The sequence below is a fragment of the Python bivittatus genome, unplaced genomic scaffold (assembly GCF_059951505.1).
Source record: "Python bivittatus isolate LINGU-HERP-01145 unplaced genomic scaffold, Pbiv_v1 ctg000220_np1212, whole genome shotgun sequence".
Classification (NCBI taxonomy): Eukaryota; Metazoa; Chordata; class Lepidosauria; order Squamata; family Pythonidae; genus Python; species Python bivittatus.
The window spans coordinates 3,196,120-3,218,494 of NW_028277048.1; the positions used below are offsets into that span (position 1 = coordinate 3,196,120).

The following is a 22,375-nucleotide window of genomic DNA, read 5'->3' on the forward strand; positions in this document are numbered from 1 at the left end:
AAACATACAACATACAATCAAGCAGTCAACATACGCTAATCAACGAACTACCAGAAGAGCAAAACAGAACCCCCACCCCCACCAGCACTGGCAAAGCAGGCCACAGCAGATAAATAGAGAGCAAACCTCATCCCATTTTAGCACTGAAGATGTTACCTAGCCGGGTAATGAAACTTTTGCAAGAAAAGAACCAAGCTCAGAGAACCCCAAGGACTCCACATGTCTGACTGCCTCAGAAATGTGCCCACTGTAGTAGAGCGTATTATGGTTCTGTTTCAATCATTGTGATTATTTGCATCTATATATATTTGCAAGCACATGCAAATAAATGTTCCTTTCTTCCTTAGATTTTGATACCACCTTTCTTTCAGGAATTCAAGGTGGCATACACAGCCGTCCCTACAGTTTTTCTCCACAGCAACATCCCTGTGAGGTAGGCTAGACTGAGAGAGTGAGTGACCCAAAGTCACCCACTGAACTTCACCTTCCTTCTATCTGGTAATACGTAATTGGGCAGTCCTACTTGTTGAAGCCACTATTTTTGCTGATACGCTAACAATACTGATGGTAGATAAACACATTCCAGTTGTTGCCAGAATGCACTAATTTCTAGCTGTCAGGGTACAGAGGTATTCATGATACCAACTAGACTAGGAAATACTTTCAGTACCAGAAATATGAACTCCTAAAAGGAGTTTTTAGGAGAATCCATCAATCCACCAACTGCCGCCTCTAAAACAATTTTCAGTTTTCAAAACCAGCTGCTTACACCAGTGCATTCCAATTGCTAATCCAAATAAAAGCAGTTTCCCTACCATAAGAAAGCAGATACTCATTGTGCAATAAAATCTGTACACTTTAGAGCCACACTTAAATTGGTTGGGGGGGGTCTTACTTCACCATCGGGTCCAATTGCTGGGGTCTGTCCTTCTGCAACCTCAGCCTTCTAAAAGAAATGAAGATCAGGAAAAGCATCTATTACAATGGAGAGAAGTATTTTAAAGCATAGTAATCCAGTGAAAGGCATTTAGATTACTTTTTCCAGTTTTAATGCATGAAGAACCAACATTTTCATTCTAACTGTAATTTAGAGGTTTGGGCCTCTAAGTCAATAATGTAGCGAGGTTTATTTAAATGCATTATTTTCATTTAGAAGTACTCTGATTCAGTTTCCTAACATACTTGGGAGGTGGGCAATGCAACATCAGTGGGCACCATAGTTTAGTTGGTGCCAACTTTTACAAATATAATTTTAAAGAGATACATAATAAAAAATGGCAGAAATTCCATGGGAGTTGAATCTATATGTCATTTTGCAGAAAATAACTCTGTTTTCTCATACGAGACCTCAGACGATTTTGGCTCTTGCCAGACTGACATGAGATGCATCTCAGCCAAGGGTTTACCCAGGGCTTGCCTCTGACTGATATCCCTGATCAGAGCAGACTGGTTTGGCTCACTGACCTTCTTTTTCTTCTTCTTTTTCTTCTCCTTTGCCACCTGTGCAGCCTTGTGCTGTCTCACCAGTTCTGTGAGGTTGGCCACATATTCATCTGTCTGCTGAAGCAGGTAGGCTAAGCGTTTATCTTTCTTTTGATCAATAAGCTTTCGGTACCCTTCTTCATCCTCAGCCTGTAAAATACACACAGACCCAAGTCATAATTTTCTTAAACTGGGAATATTCATTTAAATGATCAATCAGGCTCATTCTATGCATGGAAATGAAAAAGCCATACCATCAACCGGCGCATTCTCTCCTTCTCAATTCTCTCATTCTCCTTCTTTTGCTCACGCTCAGTATTGGCATGGTAGGTGGCCACAGCCTTTGTCAGCTTCTGGATCTTGCCGGTGACCGATCGATGGTACTCCTTGAAATCCTTGGCATGCTGGAGAATGCTGTTGAGGTACTCCTAAAAGAACAGTAACAGAAAATGGCTTAATGAATGAATCACACATGGGTTAGGGCTTGTTTGTATTACAAGCGTGATATCAGTAATTACACAGTATGCCTCACAAAGGTGTTAAACCTGATTATAGAGTCAGCTGTTGCCAACGTTCTGGAAAACTACCACAGAATTTTACCAGCTCCAGAGGTTAAGACTGACTTCTGGGCATCCAAATTGAATCTTTGCTTTTGTTTCTGCTTTCCTTCTGGCTGATTTCCAGAATGTTGCAATTTTCAGATGTAGATAGCTCAAGTGGAGGGGACCTTCAGAGGTCCAATATGCACCAAGCTAGCTTGATTCTACTATGAGAAGCAACTCCAGCACAGGAAGATCTTGCGAGGCCTGGGAAGGGGTAGAGTCAAGTGCAATCTGGTAACCAGATGTAAAAAGACTTAATTAAGTTGGGCTGCTTCAACCATCATTGGGGCTCAGTTTCACAGCATTTACTTCCTAATATGTATTTGAAAGGTCCAATTATGTGCAAGGTGGGAAGCTTGGGATGGGATCTTCCAAAGTTTTTTTTACATTTATTTCAAAGTAAATTCAAATTGAAGGATGCTTTCCTTTTTCTCACTTCCGTTATCCCATCAAACCATTAAGTATGTAAGTATAGGTTATTTGAGGGACTGCCTCTTCCTGGTTACGTCTACCTGTCCCATCAGATCTGGTGGAAGGGACATGTTGTGCATCCTGTCTACGAAGGAGCTCCATCGGACGGCACCCAGGAGGAGAGCCTTTTCTGCTGTAGCTCTGAAATATCATCCCTTCTGAGGCCAGATTGGCCCCAACCCTGTTAGCCTTTAGGACGTAGCTGAAGTTCATTTTTTTGCTGTTTTAACTTGCAAACTGCACAGAGTCACGTAAGTGAGATGGGTGGACATATAAACGGAAATAAATAAATAAATATTTGGTGGGAAAATGCCTTAAAGACATGCTTGAGGATCTGGATGTGTGACAAAGCCCATGCATTGGTTGTGTTGATTTGTTGTTTGTTGTTTTCCTTTTTTTACCTCAGCTGCCAATTACATCTGTATTGTTTTATTGTTGTGTGCTACCTGGAGTTTTTAACGGATGTTACCTGCCTAGAGTCATGAATTTGAGATGGGTGGCTCTATAAATTGAAATATTAATAAATAAATGAAAATGAATGAAATGTGGATTAAACTTAAAAGCCGAGTGTGAAATACTAAATAAATCAAGTGGCTGGCCACAACTGAGGATAGGAACACTGATCAGAACAATGGCTTGACCTTTGCTTCCTGCCCATCACTTGCAGATTAGAGAGAAACAGTGCAGTTCTCTCCATATTTATTGGCAAGCACAAGCTTGACCAATAGAACTTTTGTTCTTATGTTTTAAATTTTATCCATTTATGGTATCCTCTAAAGAGGGCAGAAGGAAGTGCACCTCATTCCTCTTCACCTTTTTTGTGAGGCAGGAAGTCTTAGCTCTGCCATGAAACTCCCTCATCATTTATCATCTCTACCTGTACATTTGGATTGAAGATAAAATGCCATAATCTGTTTGATGCTCAACAATCCAAGCAAAGACAAAGGTTCTTAGCATTTTAGAATGGAATCCTATGCTATATCCTTGCCTTGTGGCCACTGCCCAGACATCATGCTCTAGAGCAGTGTTTCTCAACCTTGGCAACTTTAAGATGTGTGGACTTCAATTCCCAGAATTCCCTAGCCAGCATGGCTGGCTAGGGAATTCTGGGAGTTAGTCCACACATCTTGAAGTTGCTAAGGCTGAGAAACACTACTCTAGATGCTGTGTTAGCAGCTATTATTTTAGAGCAACGGAAGTCTTTTCTACATTCCACTGTAAAGCAAGGGGTCCACAACCTTTAGGAGAAAGGAAAACTACCTATAACAGGACAGATACATTAGATGGATCTATATTTTCTGAGTGGTGGCCTCTCCAGTTCCTCTTCCACTATCACCCATGCCTTTCCCTGTTTTCTCCTATCTCTTCTCTTAAACTTGTAGCCCTTCCCTCCCTCCCTCCCTCCCTCCCTCCCTCCCTCCCTCCCTCCCAGATGGTTTTCTAGCTTTCCTCTTTATTCAAGGATCTGGAAGGTGTTTCAGTGGCCACAGCCTAAGGCACATTTAGCTCATCCACATTTGGCTATGGTTGGCTTGGTATTCACAGGTTCATCATATCCTTTATTTATCCCAACAAGGAAATAACAAATATAATGCACGGATTATTAACCCATTCTGGCACCCTATTACACATGCCATTGTTTCACGCACCTGATGTTTTTGCCGGCGCTTTCTTTCTTGTTCAATCTTCTGCTGCTTTTCCAGCTTCTCAGTGATGCGAGCCTCACGCAGGGATTGCCGCTTGCTACGTTTATATGCCTTGGCGTTCAGTGCTGTTTCCAGTGCAGTATCCCTTCTCATACAGACCACGACTTCTTGTCGCAGCTGTTGAACAAAATTTTAAAAGAAACAGTAGGTGCAAACTGAGACTGGAGTGGGGTCCAATGAAATGCCTCACTTACTGTATGTACATGTTAACTAATACATTTTATGTTGCCTCTATGTATGTTGTCAAATATCAGAATCCACCGTAAAATTTAAACATCTGTATCTCACATCACCAAGGAAATCAGTTGAATATACCTGACACATCTCTAAGAATAGATGCTACTGCTGCTTTTCTGTTATTCAAATAGTTTTACCTGTTCTTGATTTTTAGTGTACTGAATTGTGCTTGGACAATAGAGGCAAAAGAAAAACACAACACCCATCAAACAGTCCTTTTGAAAAGCAGAACAACAGCGGGTTCAAGCAAGATAAGAGAGAAATACGAAACAGATTCCCAAAAGCCCATGGGGAAGAGAGATTAACAAAAAACAGCAGAGTGTGTCGGAACAGAAATACACCTCAGTTCCTATTCAGTCCCTTAAACAGCGCCCAGACAGTTACGCAAAACCTGGCATTGTTTGGACTTAGAAAAACAAGATTCTTGTTTTTGCACTACCACTATGCTCTGGCTGAAAGAACATTTACATTTATATATTACATATGTTTTGTGCAATGTGGTTCTTTTTGCTCATTTGTTCTTCTGTTGTACACCGCTCAGAGTCACACTGTTTGAGTTGGGCAGCCTTATAAATCCAATAAAATAAATAAAAGAAAGCTATTAGAGAAACCAGCCAGCCAATGCCACTATAGAATAGAAAAGGACTAGACACATCGACTAGCTTGAGTTGCAAAGGGGCTTCTTTATCAAAATCTGCTTCACTTCTGACCTTGCCTCTTCGTTTTTCTAGAGTCAGGCTGCTGCAAAGACATACTGTTATCAAAATGTACCTGAAGCTTAATGGACAAAATGAAAGATTAAAGCAGAATTATTTATCCAGCATTGCTTTGCCCTATGTTTATAATGCCTGCTAACATACCAGGCATTCTGAGTGAGCCCAGGATTATTGGAGCAAAGACTCTTCATCATAATATTCCTGATTTCAGATGACCCCAATGCTACAACTGGACTGATGTAACTGAAATCTTCAGGTAGGGCCAAGACCAAATATAAACATCTACAAGGAATTAAAGAAATAAGGTGTCTTCTCCTGCTTTAAAAAACACAGAAGACTCTGGGCCAGCAAAGCCACTATGATTTTTTATGCCTGCCATTCCTTTCTTTATTCAGAATGCCTGTGAAATTACCCAGCCCATTCGGTAAGGATCATTTCCGAGCATTGAGATGAAACAGGATGGTCCACTGGCATGTGAACTTGGAGCTTCGCTGCAGCAGAAAGTACAGGATCACTTTGTTGCATGAGATGACCCATCTGTACAAGCCACTTGGCACTTATTTAAGTAGGCTCCATTAAAGGGAAGACATTTTAAGAATTGCTACAATAGTTTTATTTAAAGGAAGCTACTCAAGCATAAGCTTCATTCTCTTACGTCTGCATAGATATATGCAAACTCTGGCCATAAAATTTCAGCAGTGTATCACCTACCTGCCTCTGGAAATTCAGCAGTCGTAGGGCTTTAAGTTCAATGGTTGCTTTGGTTCGCAGGTCACCAGCCAGGGACCCAGGAAGATTTTCAAGTTCTTGGATTCTATGAGCAATGCGAGCCTGCAAGCTGCAGAGAAGAGTTTAAGACACTCAATGAGCTTAAGCATGTGGGATTGTATACATCAAGCAAAACATATCCAATACAGTACTGATCTGCTAAAATAAGCTTTTTTGCAAGTATTGATATTGTCTGAAATTAAGGCTTGTTTTAGGCTTCAAGAAACATTTAATGAATGAGAATAGGAAGGACTGATGGTCATTGTGCTTCTATTAAACTTGGATCGCACCTTTTTCCCCAATATGGTGCCTTAGGAATATTTGGAATTTTGATTCAAAGCATTTGAAGGACACTGCCTTGGGAAGGTCATGCTCAGTGCCTGACAGCCAAATGTGAGACAAGAGACTCCAGATCCGGATTTTTCCAACTGTGTTCTGAGGAACTTGGGGGTTCCTTGAAAACTTGATGGAGTTCCATGAGAGATCAAGGGTAAACCAAACAACAACAACTACACTTGAATGCAGCCAGGGACATCCATAGCAATTTTTCTTAGGTACAGGAGAAAGGCCAGGACTTGATCTTCCACGAAAAAAACCCATGGTTGCCATTAGCTTTTTTTGATTCTGTGGCTTGAAAAGGTTTGAAAACCCTTGCTGTAGGTCAGTGTTTCTCTGGGGAATTCACATCTTAAAGTTGCTGAGGTTGAGAAACACTGTTCCAGGTAATGGAATCTACCCTCGACAACCAGGTAGCTTGTAATACATTGCTAAATTTGTAATGCTGTCCACAGCGCCATGCAGGATTGCTTACCTATTCCCTGCGGTGGTAGTCACTTGATACAGTTAACTTCAACGCTAACTATAGCACCAACGCGCCTGATCATTCAAATGAATTTCATCCACATTTCCTATCAGAGCAATACCAACGAAGTTGCCATTTAAAGCCACAGTTTTACCGGTATTCTCTCTCTTGAAGGATTTCAACTGGATCAAGTCCTCTCGGCTTCTGGATTGGAGTGATACGGTTCTGCTTCTGATGGAACTGAACCATTGGGGCAGGCTGGGCTGGTTGCCCGGGTGACTGAGTTTGGGGAGGCATGACAGGGGATGCTGCTGGAGGTACCGCTGGAGGTGCTGGTGAAGGACGGCCTGTTGGCTGAGGAGGAATCAGTTTCTGAGGTGTGCTAGTAGGGGCTGCAGCATTCGCCATTGGTCCTGTTGAAGAGCAATATGAGGAAGACGTTTATGGGATGCCTTCATATTGCAAGCCCACTGAGGGCGTATATGCAAAACAATGAAATCTTCAAAGACCAGCTTCAACATTTAGGTCAATGTACTTAACTACTTGAATAAGTTGATGTTTTTTATTTAAAGAGCAAAAGGCAAGAGTATGCTAGTGCTTCCCTGCCTTCGAAATTTAATCTTACAGCCACCTTGGGAATGGGTGCCTATCACTGTCCATCTTAACATGCGATGGCCACTCCTTGTCTGCATCTGGCCATTACATCATGCTGGTTCCCAAACTAGTCAGTGACCTGAGAAGCAATTAACAAGGACTCTGTTAGCCTTTCATCTTTCTCTGAAGACTTGGCTGATTCCCCAGGTGGTTGGACCAGGAGGTTAGGCAAGCTTTGTTGTTGATACTGTTTTTTGGATTGGGACATATTGTTTACCTCGGGCATCACTGCTTTAACCATTGTTTTAATCCCAGAGTCACTGCTGTGAGATGGGTGGCCATGTCAATTATTTAAATAAATAAACATTAGCCTATCCAAGGATCTCTCAATCCTTGCCTAAATATGAACAAAATTACTCAGAATTATCCATGTAATCAGCTGAACAAAATTTGATTACTATTTTATCTGATTATAAGTTTTCTCCAAGCTATTCACTAAATTGTAGTGTTGTTCTGTCATAGCATTCTAATGAGATACTGACATGGGCAGAAGAATTCAGGGTTGCTAGGTGTTCGTGCATTTTTTAATTTATTTTTATTATTTATACCCTATTGTTAGCCGCCTTGAGGATCAGTTGATATATGGGATATATCATATGAGTATAGGATATAAATCTTGTAAATAAAGGAAAAATAAAACATTTTCTGATAAACTAGATAATTTTATAGCTCATCTGGGCATGCTTCCTTTCTGGACTATTTTGCAAGGCTGACAGATACCCATCCTCAAACACTGTGACTTTTGTAGCAATTTTCAGACTGGTGGCATATTTCCTGGCACAAACAGTCACATGGATATCACAGAAAAAACTGTGACATGATAGCCTCTTACAGCAAAAGGCAGGCTGAAGCCTTGGAAGCCTTTAATGATTGAGATGCCAATGAAGCAGGATATATTTCAACATAGCAATGGAAAACCCAACTGAAAGTCCCCCCAATCCACAGCCTTACCTTCCGGCCAGGGCTTGGGGGGTCCACCAGGGGGCTGCCCAGGCATTCCTGGAGGAACTCCTGAGGGTCCAGGAGGGGGCATATTAGGCCCTCCCATACCTGTGAAAACACAGGACAAACACAGGCACACAATTAAGCTTTCTCTTCGCACATTTCACTCTTCTGCTCTGAGCAAAGGAAAGCCCGCCCAGAAGGGACCTAGGAGAACCTCACCCCAGATGAGTCTCAAAGACTTCAGCTTAGACTCACCATGAGGTCTGTTGTAATTCGGAGGCGTTGGTCCAGGTGCAGGCCCTGGTCCTTGCACTGGTCCTGTTCCAGATACAGAAGGTGGAGGTAGAGTTGGCATTTGCTGCTGCATTCCAGGCATTGGCCTTTTTCCCTGCACAGCCATGTGAAGATGGTCAGGCAATGGCTGGCCTCTGGCAAGCATCTTGTAGGCCATGATCTGAGCCCTCAACTGATGCAGCTGATTCTGGTTAAAAGGAGTTGGGCCCCGATTCTGCTGCCCTAGTGCTTGGGGGTCAGTACCATCTAATGGGACTCCACCAGGGCCAGATGGCATCTGGGGGCCAGAAGAAGGACCATTAGCTGGGACTGGACTTGATGCATGCTCAGAACCACCAAGTGGAGAAGGGTAGCCTGAAAAGGGGCAAGACAAAAAGAGAAAGGAAATAAAAAAGAATGAGAGATAGAAAGAAAGAAAGCTTCATTTGCTTTGTACTTCCCACAATCAAGGATAAAGCAGTTTTATCTGAAGTATGTGCTTGCATTTTAGTAGACACTACATCTTTTTTTACTTAGCAGTTTAAAATTAAAGTAATTATGCCACCAATATTTGGTAGGAAAAGAGCATAACCATTTCAGATGAACAGCCAAATGACAGCAGTTGGAGAGGATTTTTGCCTAGAGATTAGCACACTTGAACATAACATTACCAATATGAATAAGTGGATGTGCCTCAGTGGGTCCAAGTGGTTTGGCTGGCACATTGATTATGTACCTCTGCTTCTTCTGCATGGTTGAGAAAACGATTTCTGTGAAATTTAGTTTCACTGCTAAATTAGTATTATATTCAGACCTGGAATCTTGGTTTCAATCAAACAAAGGTTAGTTTTGAAAAAGTAGGTTTTTATTCCAGGGTTGAAAATTGGCTAGTTCTGGCAATGATTTTGAGAATAACCTTATGGGGAAGGGATGGAGGAAAATAAAGGCAGATCTCTGAACAGAAGATCAGACAGGGCTCTTTTTTAATTTGAAACTTTACAGTCTATTTATTTTACAGATGTGTCAGGAGGGTCCTGGGTTCTGCAGAAACTCAGTCTTTCTAGAGACACTTTCCAGCATGCCTCTTTTTGTCCACTTCAATGTCATAATTCCTACTTCTGAAAAGAATGAAAAGTGGACCTTTTGGCAATAAAAATCTGAGGTTTCTTTCTCCAAAACATTTTAAGAAAGAGAAGTCTTAATGAGCCTGTAACCCCAGAATGCCCATTCAGGAACCACAGGATTAAGCTGAAAAATTGATCAGGATCTCTGAGTCAAATATTGACCAAGAATTATTAAATTGAAATTAAACTTTGCAGAAGCTATCAGAATGGTATATACAGTCCACTTTCCCTTAAGCTGTCAGTGTAGAGAGATACAGATATTAGATTATGTAATATTCCCATGTATGGGGTTTTACATGACATCCACCTCCTTTCTTCAATGGAGGCAGGTATTTCTCTATTTTTACACAGTACATATCTTGTGTCGTATTTTCAGTTATACTGGCCACCAGGAGGCACTACATGACTGGTTTTGTCCTTGTTGGGACTCCTCAGATGTGGGTAGGAGTCCCAATAAGGACGAAACTGGCCACATGGTGTAACTAAACTTGGCAGGAGGAATTCAATGCTTTCTAGTTGCTCAAAAGAAGAACTGAAGAGGTGTGCACAAATCTGAAATTTCATTTGGGCTTGCTGAGTCACATCCATGTAGTCCTGAACCATGGTTTCCTATGATGTGTGAAGCATGACAAAGATTTTCAAGCCTAAAGGCAGAAATAAGTTGCAGTACTACTGCTAAGCAGAACATCTACTATCCTGCCCAGTCAGAAAACCACAAACTTCTGCTGCTCCAAAAAGCAAAAACTCTTTTTCTTCTAAAGTTTGTACTGGATCAAGATGATAACAGTAGTACTGATGGAGAGTTGTCTTATTTCTTGATCAGTCATATTTTTTTTCAAAGTAAATCTTCTCTTGTCTTACTCTTTCAGACAACTTTAAAAACTCCTATATAAAGTCATTCCAAAAGGATGTAACACCTACATATGAGAAGAATGGGGTACTCTACCACTCCTCAGTTTGAATCTTACCCTTTATATGTTGAAGACCAGTATCTACAGCAGAGAGACCCTTCTATTTGCAAGCTTAGAAATTGTGGCTCTAAATTACACAAAAATCCTTCACAAACAGAGGAAGCTTCTTGTGAAAGTTACCTTAAAGTTATGAAGAATCAGAAGGATGGAAGGACACTTGATTGTAGAACAAATGCTACATTTAACCAGCAATGTGATTTACATAAATCCTGAAAGCATGCCATACCTTGAGAATGCTGATCCATTGGACTTGGAGGAGGTCCCATTCCTGTGTGCCCACCAGCCCTCATTCCCATGCCCTTCATTTGACTGTAACGAGGGTCCTCAGATATTCCCTTTTCATGCATGGAATCTATTGGCTGCAATAATACAAAACACATGAAGAACTCCTCTAAACAAATCTGTTCCAATGGAAGAACTGAACTATCCATAGAGTAGCCAGCGAATATTAGATGACATGAGAGCTAATCAAGATGGAGATAAGCTAGAGAGGCCAAGCTAAAATTCTATACCCTCTTCCCCAGAAGTAAGCCCCATTAAACTTAACTGGACTTATTTCTCAGCAGACATGTATGGGATTGTACTTTTAATGTCCTACTTATATTTGCACGATAAACATATTGACTATTAATCTGCCAGGAGAAATACTGACCTAATTCCTGTCATTATAGTACTTGAAATGGACACATTTTCTAAGATCATGTGGTGATTAAGAGTTGACACAGATTTAATGGCACATAATCAATCAAATAAATCCAATATATAAATGAAAAGATATTCTAGATCAAAGTCATATTCAACATGAATTACAAGCACATGTGTATGACATTTTAAATCACTGCAGCTTGTTAATATGATTATGCATGCCATTTTTTTACTCCTATCCCCCATGACTTCTTAATTATACTCAGCATCCTTTTTATGGTTTAATCTGACATGAGAACGTGGAACATGTGATAAACATGTCACATTAAACCACAAAGAAGCTGTTGACTCGGTTAAGGAGCCATGCAAAACACAATAAGCAGGTGGCATGTCCATTCACACTAATCAGCCAGGGTGATTTAATACATTGTGCAGATGCACTCACTACCCAGCTCTCAGAATTCACAATGTATCTGGGAATACTAAACTGGGAAAACTGATATGCATCATGCATCTGAGATTTTGGACTACTTTCTCAATAGCACATGACTAAAAGGCAAGAACCTTATTTATAAATATGCGTTCTAAAAAACTCTTTCCTCTGCCTTATCACACATTTTTGGGAGAAAACAGGAGGAGGGAGCACTATGTATATATTGTACCTGAACTCGTGAATAAAATACCACACAAAAATATAACTCTTTTTCCCCCTTGTTGAAACCTAACACTGTGAAAAGCATTCTGCTGTACTACATTTTATCACTGAAACAATAAAGGAAGACGGATATGCAGTATCTCACATTGATCCCCCCTTTTCCTCTTCTATTCAAGTGAAGCAAACCGATATTGTTAAGGAGGTACACATATGAAACAATGTTATCCTTTATTACCTTATGCATCTGGTGCATGTTGTCCTGAGTATAACCTCCAGGCCCTTGTGGTGGTATAGAGTGCCCTGCTGATGGTGGCCCTGGGCTGGGACCCATCATACTATGTGCAGAACCTGGGGATGGTCCAGGACTGGGGCCCAGCATAGCACCAGGAGAAGGCCCAGGGCCAGGAGAAGGCCCGGGGCGAGGTGTCCCACCCATTGGAGGATCAGGAGTAGACATTTTCAGAGATGTTCAAAATAATATCCTAGTGCAGAGAATGTATTATTAGGGGGAAATATTACTCATTTGTTAATGAAATGCAATCATGGTTAACAGCATGGCATAACTAGAATATAAACTTTTCTAAAGATATCACCACCAGTAGTCAGGGAAAAGGAAATACTGAAAATAAGTATCTGAAAGTTTTGAAGGACTAATTTGAACAGGACTTACCCTCCTTTCAAATCTGCGTCCTTGGGAGCATGGGGAAGATAAAAGGCTGTGTTGTCAAGCTCCCAAGTACCAGCTCACAAATCACCTATCTATCTATCTATCTATCTATCTATCTATCTATCTATCTATCTATCTATCTATCTATCTATCTATCTATGGCAAACTGAATGCCTTTCACACTTATGTAGAGCTGCAGCAATCTGGATGAGCACAAGAGGGTAGCACAGAGATACAGAAAATTCTAATTTTTTATTGCAGCCCAGACACCTTTCCATCTCTTTTTCATTATCTGTACTCTGTCGTAAGAGTTTATTGTAGTCACAGTTAAAAATAAAACACATTTTTAAAAAATTAGGAAAAAACAAAACAAAACAGAATAAGAATCTTACAGTTGCTGGTGAGTTCATCAGTGGGCAATCAAGTTATCTCTAATTTTATAGGCAGTATAACAGAACTTGGCTACGTTCAAGGAAACTAAATCATACTGATCTGGTAACAACAACTGTACATAACAAAGACCAGCATTTCTCAGCTGTTTTACTAAAGGGTTATAACGCAGGTTCTAAGATTCTTATAAGGGTACAGTATAAGAGGACATGAGCTGTAGTTTCAATAACCCCTTGTCCAGAGCGGCACACTCTTAGCTCATAGGAAACTTTTTTATATCGGCCCTCCGAAAACCGCTGTGGAGAGAGCACTGAAGCCTGCTGAAGTTAGTACTCTTCAGAATTTGGAGATGGTTTATGATGTAACTATCTTGCTGGTTTGACAAAGGGGGCTTGAGTGCTCAGAAAAACATGCTTGGATAAAGCAGACCGGTGCTGTTGTGCAACTGAAGCAATGAGCATGAAACTGAGCAAACTCAGGGAGGCAGTGAAGGACAGGAAGGCCTGACGCAATATGGTTCATGGGGTCACGAAGAGTCGGACACGACTTAACGACTAAACAACAACAAGCTGTGTGCATCTAGGCCTAGTTTAAATGCACTAAGTGCACGCTCATAATCCATTGTTAAGAATGTCTCACTGGAAAAGCCAAGATGCTGGAGTTCTGTGAAACTGGATCCTGGTTCATACTCATTCATAACTGTCCTCAGTAAAGAAAGAACTGAAGCCTGTGGGGAAAAATAGTAACTTCAGCTAGTGTGCTATGATGCAGGTCCATGCACTTGTTTTGGCTTTCTGTACCCTAATCCTCGAACCTGGTGAAGTTTAGAAACCTCCTATACCTTCATTTTCAACCCACAATCTTTCATTCACTACTACTCTTAAATATCAAACAATATAATTTAAAATTTGCCCTGCACTGCAGCCCTTCTCAGTTCCTCACACTTGCTAGCATCCTTTATTACTGCAGAAATCACAATAAAAAACTTGCTGCAAGCTCAAAGAGAGCAGGGAAGGACAGGTTTCCTTATTACTGGGTTGTCTGTGGCAACAAATGCCTAAGATGACAAAGTGATTTTTTTTAAGTTATTTTTTTTTGTACTTGCCAGATTAATTTGCATAAAAGGAGTGCTTTAATATGCTATTTACAATGATCACTTACAAAATGAAATGGCAAGTCCTATTCAGTTTTTGAGTTTCCAAATATTAATGTTATTTCAACATACATAATTATTTCTCCTTCTTTTGAGCACTGATTTGAATTCTATTACTTTATTCGATTACACACGAACTGGAGGAGAACTAGAGTGGAATAGAACCTACATTTGTGTCCATTGGAATGAATTTGCAAGACCTAAGTTTAATTTGATTCTGCCATTTGCCAGGTTACATATGTAACCTTCTACTAATGCTATAGAAGGTTTCTAAACTTCACCAGGGCGAAGGATTAGGGTACCGAATCTTAAATTGTACTTTGCTGCATGTTGTTTTGTATGGATGAAGAAGTGGATATTGTTAAGAAATAAAAGAATATTGGAGCTGGAAGGTCACAATCTGAGGTTTAGGTGACCTGGTTTCTTTATGGTATGAAAGTAATGTAGATTTTAAGAATCATTACCTGAGAAATACGTTACTAAGAATATGGAATAAATATAAACCAAGTCTGTGTCCAAAGATATCATTCTTGACATCCACACAAGAAGCTGTCTACAGAAGAGAAACAGCAGAAAGAAAGATGGTTAACATATGAGGATCTATTAATACAAGATAAGGGAGAAATTAAGATGAAGACAAGGGAACAAGTAGCAACTGAAGGATATTCTTTTCAATGGTTTTCTTATAATCAAATGAAAGAGAGGTTTAACATAGACAAAAGGAACTGCGAAGAGGAAAACTGATTTTGAAGTAAAGTTATGTATATATGATGATCACATAATAGCTAAAATGTATACATTGTTATTAAGATTTGAAACAGGATAAACAGGTTAAAGTCTGTATGGTGAAATGGGCTGCAAATTTTATTTATAATATAAATATGGATATTGGGAGGAACGTGGGAAACTGGTGTTAAATTTACATTGTGTCATAATTTAAGAGAGAACTTTTATAAAATGATCTGTGTATAAAATATGACACCAGTTAAACTATCAAAAATGTAGAAAGGAATTTCAAACCAATGATGGAAGTGTGAAAAGGAAGAGGAAACTTTCTATCATGCGTGGCGGACTTGTGAAAAAGCAAAGAAATTTTGGGTGCAAATTCATACAATGATGAAAAAGATATTGCAGATTAATATTACGATGAAACTGGAATTATTTCTATTGGGTTTTATGGACGATGAACTAGAAAAGAAATATGGGAAATGAATATTGTATATGGTAACAGCAGCAAGATTATTGTACGCACAAAGATGGAAGAATAATAAAATATCCACAGAAGACTGGATTATAAAATTGACGGAGCTTACGGAAATGGCAAAGCTGACCAGTTCGGTCAGGGAAATGACAATAAAGACTTTTTTAAAAGACTGGAAGCCTTACATGGACTTTTATTGAAAGAAGATAAGACTGAACTGATGATTCATGGATTTGGGGATTAAAAAGGGTCAAAGAGGAAGGGGAAAGAATAAGATGGCAATTACTCAATAGAAGGAAGGGCGGAAGTCATAATTCTGTTTTCTTTCTTTTCTTTTTCTTATTTTCTATATTCTTTTTTCCTTATTCTTCTAATTTTGTATGCTTTTATTGTATTGAAAAATTCTAATTAAAAAATATATTAAAAAACTTCACCAGATTCCATTAAATCCCTGTTAAATCCCATGGTCCTAGAAAATTCACAGTTGAACCCCCTCCAAAGTAGAATCAGTAGCAGGATTTATTATTTAAATACAGTCACCTTATGTACATGGCCGTTTCCAAAGAGCTTATAAACTGCAACATAGAGAAATGAGAGAAAAAGACACGAAGGCACGGAGAAGAATTTATTATCATTTCAATTTTACATACTTTCATTTAGGTGTGACAATATGTAAGTATTAAATTGATAATCCAAAGGGCTCCTGAAAATGTGAATTCTGAAGAGGATCTTAAATTAAATTAAATAGACAGTTCCAAGTATAAGGCGCAGCAAGGGAAAATTAATGGAATCACTTCAGATCAAGAGAAGTTTGGATGGCTGAATATGGGGAAGCTTGATGAAGAAAGGCCCCAGTAGGAACATGTCACAATAGAAATATAGAGAAATTGTGACTGGATTCACACCATGATGAATTTTGTTGGGTTTTGACTTAGTTGAAAGTATCCAGAAGTAGACTAGTGGACAGGAAGGGAAATCACCTAGACAGAGTTATAAAACCTTTTGTAGCACTTAGCTGCAAGAATTGAATGGATGAAGATGAGACAACTGAGGACTGAAAAGGAAAATACTGTATTAGGCAAGGTGGGAGATACAACCAAGACACATCAGCGTTTCAGTTAAAGAAAGGACATGATTATGTGAGGAGGTGGGAAAGAAGAAGATACAGTTAGGAAAAAATTAGGCAATGTAACTGATCAACAGGATAGATGATGACAACAGTGATGATGATATTAATGGATGAATAAAGCAGAAGATAAAGGTCTGGAACAAAAGAGTAGAAGTTGGACCTTTAACACATTACATGAATATGATTTTAATATTTTTTTTTCTTTGTCAATAAATTCCTCAAGGTTTGGGTGAAAGCATAGTTAATGTGTCTTTATACTTAAAAGTAATTCATTTTGAATTAAAAAAGCAAAACACTTCCAAAATATATACAAGAAAGGAAATATCCCTGACTATTACTTTGGTTTTAACTAACTTTTACTTGGATCATCCATTTATAAATGGGTAAATAATTCCCCAAAAATGTTACTTATCCCATCCTTCAAGCCATGCCCATCAGCTTGCTCCTGAGCTAAGCTCGGCCTTATGTACATTTAACAATTTTAAATGTTAACGAAAAATCCCAAGGAGATTCCATGGAACCAGTATGAGGCTAATAAGTTGGTACTTCCATGGACAGCTGAACTCCAGCAGCCAAATTCCACTGTCTCTGCATATAGTTACACTGACAGCAGGCTTCCTCTGCTTAAAGGCAGTCTGCTTGTCTAATGGGTATTTTACCATATACCTGGAGGCTAGTTCCCTGCAGAGGTTCACACAATAAGCCAGAATTGTATGACTGTTAATGCAAGTTATTGCAAGTAAATTATTGGAAGAGAAATCACATGAGACAGTCTTGGGATATAAAACGGAAAGTGTTCCCCTGCACCAAAACATTAGTTTGTGATCCTTCTTTCCATTCTACCATTTCCACCTGATTTTTCTTATTGCATTTTCTCTCATTTAGACAGAATTCCACTTGAGGTCATGCCCACATCCCATTCCGAAACATGCTTGAGGATCAAATGTTATATTTTAATTAAAAACTCTGGGTGAAAGCATGGTTAGCTTGTTTTATAAGAAAAAGTAAAACTTTTTGAATTAAAAATTGAGCGATCTCAATCACCCAAAGTAGCTACCAAGTGGAATAAATTAAGACCAACTACATTATATCTAAAAACCAATAGCAATGTGCTGTTTCATTATTTTAATAAATATTTTTTTTCAATTTTAACCTCCAAGTTCTTGATGCTACACAAAATATATCACTGGAATGCTTTCTATTTATACTTTTAAACATTTTTGGAAACCGCTCATTCTTTGCTTTCACCTACCTGTGAAATTCAATGTGTTTATTAATTCATAACATCGGTCCTGTATAGCGATGAGAGGTCTCTCCCTTTTGCCAGTACCTATTCCAATTCTGTTGGGGGAAAAAACTGCACTTACTCTTCTATTCAAAATATCTGCAATCTGTCAGAGCTTCAAGTTGTGAAATAGTCACCATCTGCTTGTCTAGGATAATGCCCAACACTAAAGGTTACAACATTCCAGTTCTGGAAAACTGTACATTCAACCTGATGCACCCAAAACAGAGAGGGGGTGACAACAGCACACACACACCATTTGAAATATATTTGAAAACATCAATCTCAAAAGAAATAAGACAATCCTTTCTCAGGCTTTCTCTGAAGTATTGAATAGACCCTATCATCTTCTACCAGTGGGGAGGATGGGAGTGGTTAATTAACACATCTGGATGGCATCTGGTTGTAAACAAAATTAATTTAAATATTCTAGCATCTATACTACAGCCACTATGGTCTACTGGTCAAAGGGATCAGGCTAAAAGCTAGGAGAAACTGAGTTCTAGTCTTGCCTTCAGCACAAAGCCAGCTGGGTGACCTTGGGCCAGTCACTCTGTCTCAGCTCTAGGAAGAAGGCAAAGGCAACCCACTTCTGGAATCTTGCCAAGAAAACTGCAGGGACTTGCCCATGTAGTTGCCAGGTGTAAAGACTAACTCAAAGGCACACACAAAAAAGGATCTATACTGGATTAGTCAAGTTACATTCATATGAAGGAAAACATAATATTATGCATATCATTTAAACATTATTTTGAAAGGAACCATACATTCCTCTGTTTATCCATACATTCCACATGAAGAATGAAAGAATACAACTACATTTGCAACTACATTTCTTTCTGCTTGGAATGCCAAGAATACTGCTTTAATATCTTTCTTCCTTTTTAAAGATCTTTCCTCAAAAGGAAGGAATCAGTTTAAGAAGGATTCAAGATAAGAGGAGCAACTGCATAGAAGCACCATAAGTATGTTCAGAGGATTGGAAACAGTCCTTAGAGGAGAGATTGCAGGAAATGCTTTTCCCATACACCTCTGAAGTGTTCACTCTTTGTTTATTCACATTTATCCCTTGTACTCATTTTTTTCTCCCAGCCAATTTCCTTCCAAAGGCCTCTCTATTTTCACACCCAGATCATCACAACACACAGAGTTGATACCACCCCACTGGTCAAATTTAGATGGTAACCTCTAGGGTGAAAGATGAACCTTGTTTTGCTTCCTTTGCTCTGCCAACTACATACATTGGTGGCCCTTCATAACAAAGCAAGGCTTAGGCAGGCTTATATCCTCTCCATCTCTTCCTCTCTTCTTGCCTTGTATAATTTGCTGCCAGGAATTTTTTTTTTTGAATTATAAAACTTCTTTTCAAGAAGCAATTGCTTCTGGAAAAACAAAATAAATGCTTTTGTTTAAAATGAAATCCAAATGGAATGTGAACATCTTGCAGGATATATTCTGGCCCTAAACTAAGTCATAACCTTCTATCAAAGGTGTTACATTCTTCACACTCTAGAAAGCAGAACCTGAATTAAACTAAGAGCAGTGAAACTTTTTCTGTGAAGGGCCACACTTACTCTGGGGGTTAATTTGCTGGTAATGGGAAGAATCCAAGTCAGAAATACTTACTAAGCAACAGTTTGTCTCAGCAGCTGGCAGCAACTAGCTCACCTTCCTGCAGGTTAAATCTGATGAGCACTTGGATGAGAAACCTTCAAGGAATACCAGTTCTGTAGGTTTGACTGGCAAGTCGAAAAACATCCTGGAAGAAGGCAACTGTCAAACACTTTCATACTGCTGCCTAGAAATCTATGTGGATGTATTCATGAAAGCAACTAGGAATTAAGTTCAACTTGAAGGAGATTCTAACTCCCTGGATTTAAAGGTAACAGGAAATATGGATAACCTAAAAAATGGGAATTAAGGCTTCAGATTACTGGGAAGTAAAAAAAAACAAAAAACAACTCTCAGAAGAAGGCAATAGCAAACAACTTCTGAACTGCTGCCAGTACAGAAAAGTACATGGAAGCAGTCACCATGACTCCAGCTCGACACCAGAGTATCTTCACTTTAACATTAAAAAAAAAAGGAAGAGATGGGTGAGGGAGAGCACAAGCCAGATACATCATGGTTTGTAAACACTGTGGGAAAGCATGGTTTTTCATTACAACCAAACCAGCCAAAGAGTCCTGTGCTACCTTTAGCCCCAACTAATTGGGTATGAAATTTTGGAGATCAGACCAAACACCAACAGATGAGCCAAGTTGACAGAGATCAAGAAAAATACACACGTCTCACTAAATGAAATATTAAGATTACACATAGCCTAAGTATGCATTAAAGTGGCAAATATTACCATGAAATTCCATTTAGCCCAATTTCACAAGGCAAAAGACATAAGGCATACTTTGATGGCCAAAATATAATCTGTATTTGTCTCAGCACTGAAATAGCACTTAAATGCACCAGAGTTTAGCAAAGTATCTTAGCCCTGGCACATAAAAATCTTTTGAATTGCTGAGCTGGACACACAGAAATAATCTCAAATGTTTAAATCTGCCTTTCATACTTGACGGTCTCCAAATGTGTACCACCAACTCCTACCATTCCCAAACAATGCAGCCATTGGTAGCAAAGACTGGAGTAAAGCATGTTCTGAAGAGGTGAAAAAGAGGTGGCTTGTGCTTTTTAAATAATGGCATGAAGGAGGGAATTTTAGCAAATATAAATTATGATATGCTGCACCAGGCAACCCTTTTTCCTTTAAGGATTGTATTTCTGCAGAGATAATCTGTTGAGAGATTACACATACTGGATGAAACCAGAACCCAAAGTGGGTTGAAGCAAGTGGTGGAGTGAACATTCATAAGCTCTCTTAATACATGCATTCCTTTTACAATTTTCTTTCCCTAGCATTCCTCTGAGTATGATTTAGAGTTGTAACTTCCATTTAAGAATTCCGAAAACTTGCAAATTTCAACACTGAAGTACAAAACTGAGTAGGTTCACATAAAACAAGAGTTCAGAAGTGGAGTGGGCAACCTTTTTTGTGGCCAGGGACAGAACTCAACTTTTTGTGGGGGCAGGGGGGACCTGAGTGCCATAGTAGCTGGGACAATAGGCTGATTTTTCCCCAGTTGGTTCTTGGAGGGGAAAGGATAAAAAAAAAAAATCCGTTAAGCCTGTGGTAAGACTTTCACTACAATTTTCATATATATTCTGCCTAAAATGGTGAAAAACGTTGTCATCACTTTCATGCAACAATGGTCAGAAGAGGCTCTACAGTTACAAAGAAGGGAGCAGGGGCCACAGGTTGCCCACCAACAGCTTAAAAGAATACTTCTTCCATAAGTCTATACATATTTAGGAAGCAGTTTCCAGAATTCAGTGGGGCGTACTTCTGGGTAAACATGCACAGGATTGCAGTACTGTTATTATTTCAACCATATGACATCAACTTGTATGGTTACATAATACCTATATGGTCAATTGCCAACTGGTTCAGCAGGAAACAGCCTTGGAGCTCCGGGAGCACATCAGCCAGATTGTGAAATGTCCAACCGTGGAGATTTGTTACCTCTTTCTAGAAGTGCCTTAGAGTTTTCTCCAGCCTTTTTTTTTGGGGGGGGGGGGCAGGCCTTTATTTAGAACAGTGTCTCTCAAACTTGACAACTTTCAGACACTTGGATTTCAACTCCCAGAATTCCCCAGCCAGTGTGGGAAGGGTCCATTCAGAAGGGAGATTTCCAATCTGGATGGGAGAAATCCAACCCTGGTTTTCCCCTTCCTAAAAGTGGTTTTTCCCAAGCCGGGAATTCCCAGTCTCCAAAAGCTTTCAAAGGCTATGTCTCAGTAGCGGCTGGCTGAAGATCTGTTGAAACCAACGGCTCCCAGGCATGCCTGCTAAAGTTGAACAATAAATGCTTTCCCATGGAGGTGAACCTTTCCCCTCCACACAGGGAGGGAGAGCCATGGGCACGGGCATCTGCAGGATCTTGCTTTTATTAAGATGACAAAAGTAGCATCATGCTGCAAGCTCCGCCTTTTTTGGATGTGCATGCGACGTCTCAACGCATGTACAGAAGAAGGCGGGGCTCACTTCGTATGGTTTGACGCTTGTTACCTTTGTCGTTCTGCCCCCTCAGGTGCTGCTGACATCATCCAACCTGCAGTCTATTGTTGGAAAGTTGCTTGAAAATGTGAGATCAGGTGCTCCAATTAACACGTTAAGATTATTCTGCTTATCTAGATGCTTCCCAAGGATACTGATTAGAAAAGCTTAACTGGGATTACTTAATTTGATTGCATTCATTATACTATTAATGTTCTGAAACAAAGCATTTTTAGAATTGGATTTTTTTTCTACAGAAGATTACTTTAAAAATATTGCTTTTTTTATTAACAAAATACAATATCAACATAAAAAAAACCCCAAATTGCCAGAATAAACTAAACAGAAAAAGAAGACCAAAAAAAAAAAAAAAGGAAAAAAGTGAAGCTGT

The 22,375-nt window shown here is 39.5% G+C and overlaps 1 protein-coding gene across 9 annotated transcripts in view; it reads right to left on the reverse strand.

Annotated features, from left to right (window-relative positions):
- SMARCA4 (SWI/SNF related BAF chromatin remodeling complex subunit ATPase 4) overlaps positions 1-22,375 on the reverse strand; it is a 67,407-nt gene that overhangs the window by 39,518 nt on the left and 5,514 nt on the right. For 8 of the 9 annotated variants that reach the window (XM_007432500.4, XM_088137655.1, XM_088137661.1 and 5 more), the window contains exons 2-12: positions 17,844-17,932; positions 12,287-12,533; positions 10,978-11,110; positions 8,639-9,031; positions 8,390-8,488; positions 6,939-7,197; positions 5,926-6,052; positions 4,205-4,378; positions 1,737-1,910; positions 1,465-1,632; positions 896-946 (exon numbers count right to left, since the gene is read on the reverse strand). In XM_007432500.4, coding sequence (XP_007432562.1) covers positions 896-946; positions 1,465-1,632; positions 1,737-1,910; positions 4,205-4,378; positions 5,926-6,052; positions 6,939-7,197; positions 8,390-8,488; positions 8,639-9,031; positions 10,978-11,110; positions 12,287-12,508 — 1,800 coding nt within the window. In that variant the 5' untranslated portion in view covers positions 12,509-12,533; positions 17,844-17,932. Of the gene's footprint in view, positions 1-895; positions 947-1,464; positions 1,633-1,736; positions 1,911-4,204; positions 4,379-5,925; positions 6,053-6,938; positions 7,198-8,389; positions 8,489-8,638; positions 9,032-10,977; positions 11,111-12,286; positions 12,534-17,843; positions 17,933-19,502; positions 22,352-22,375 lie in introns of those variants that run through there. The other variant, XM_088137656.1, reaches the window with a different exon arrangement.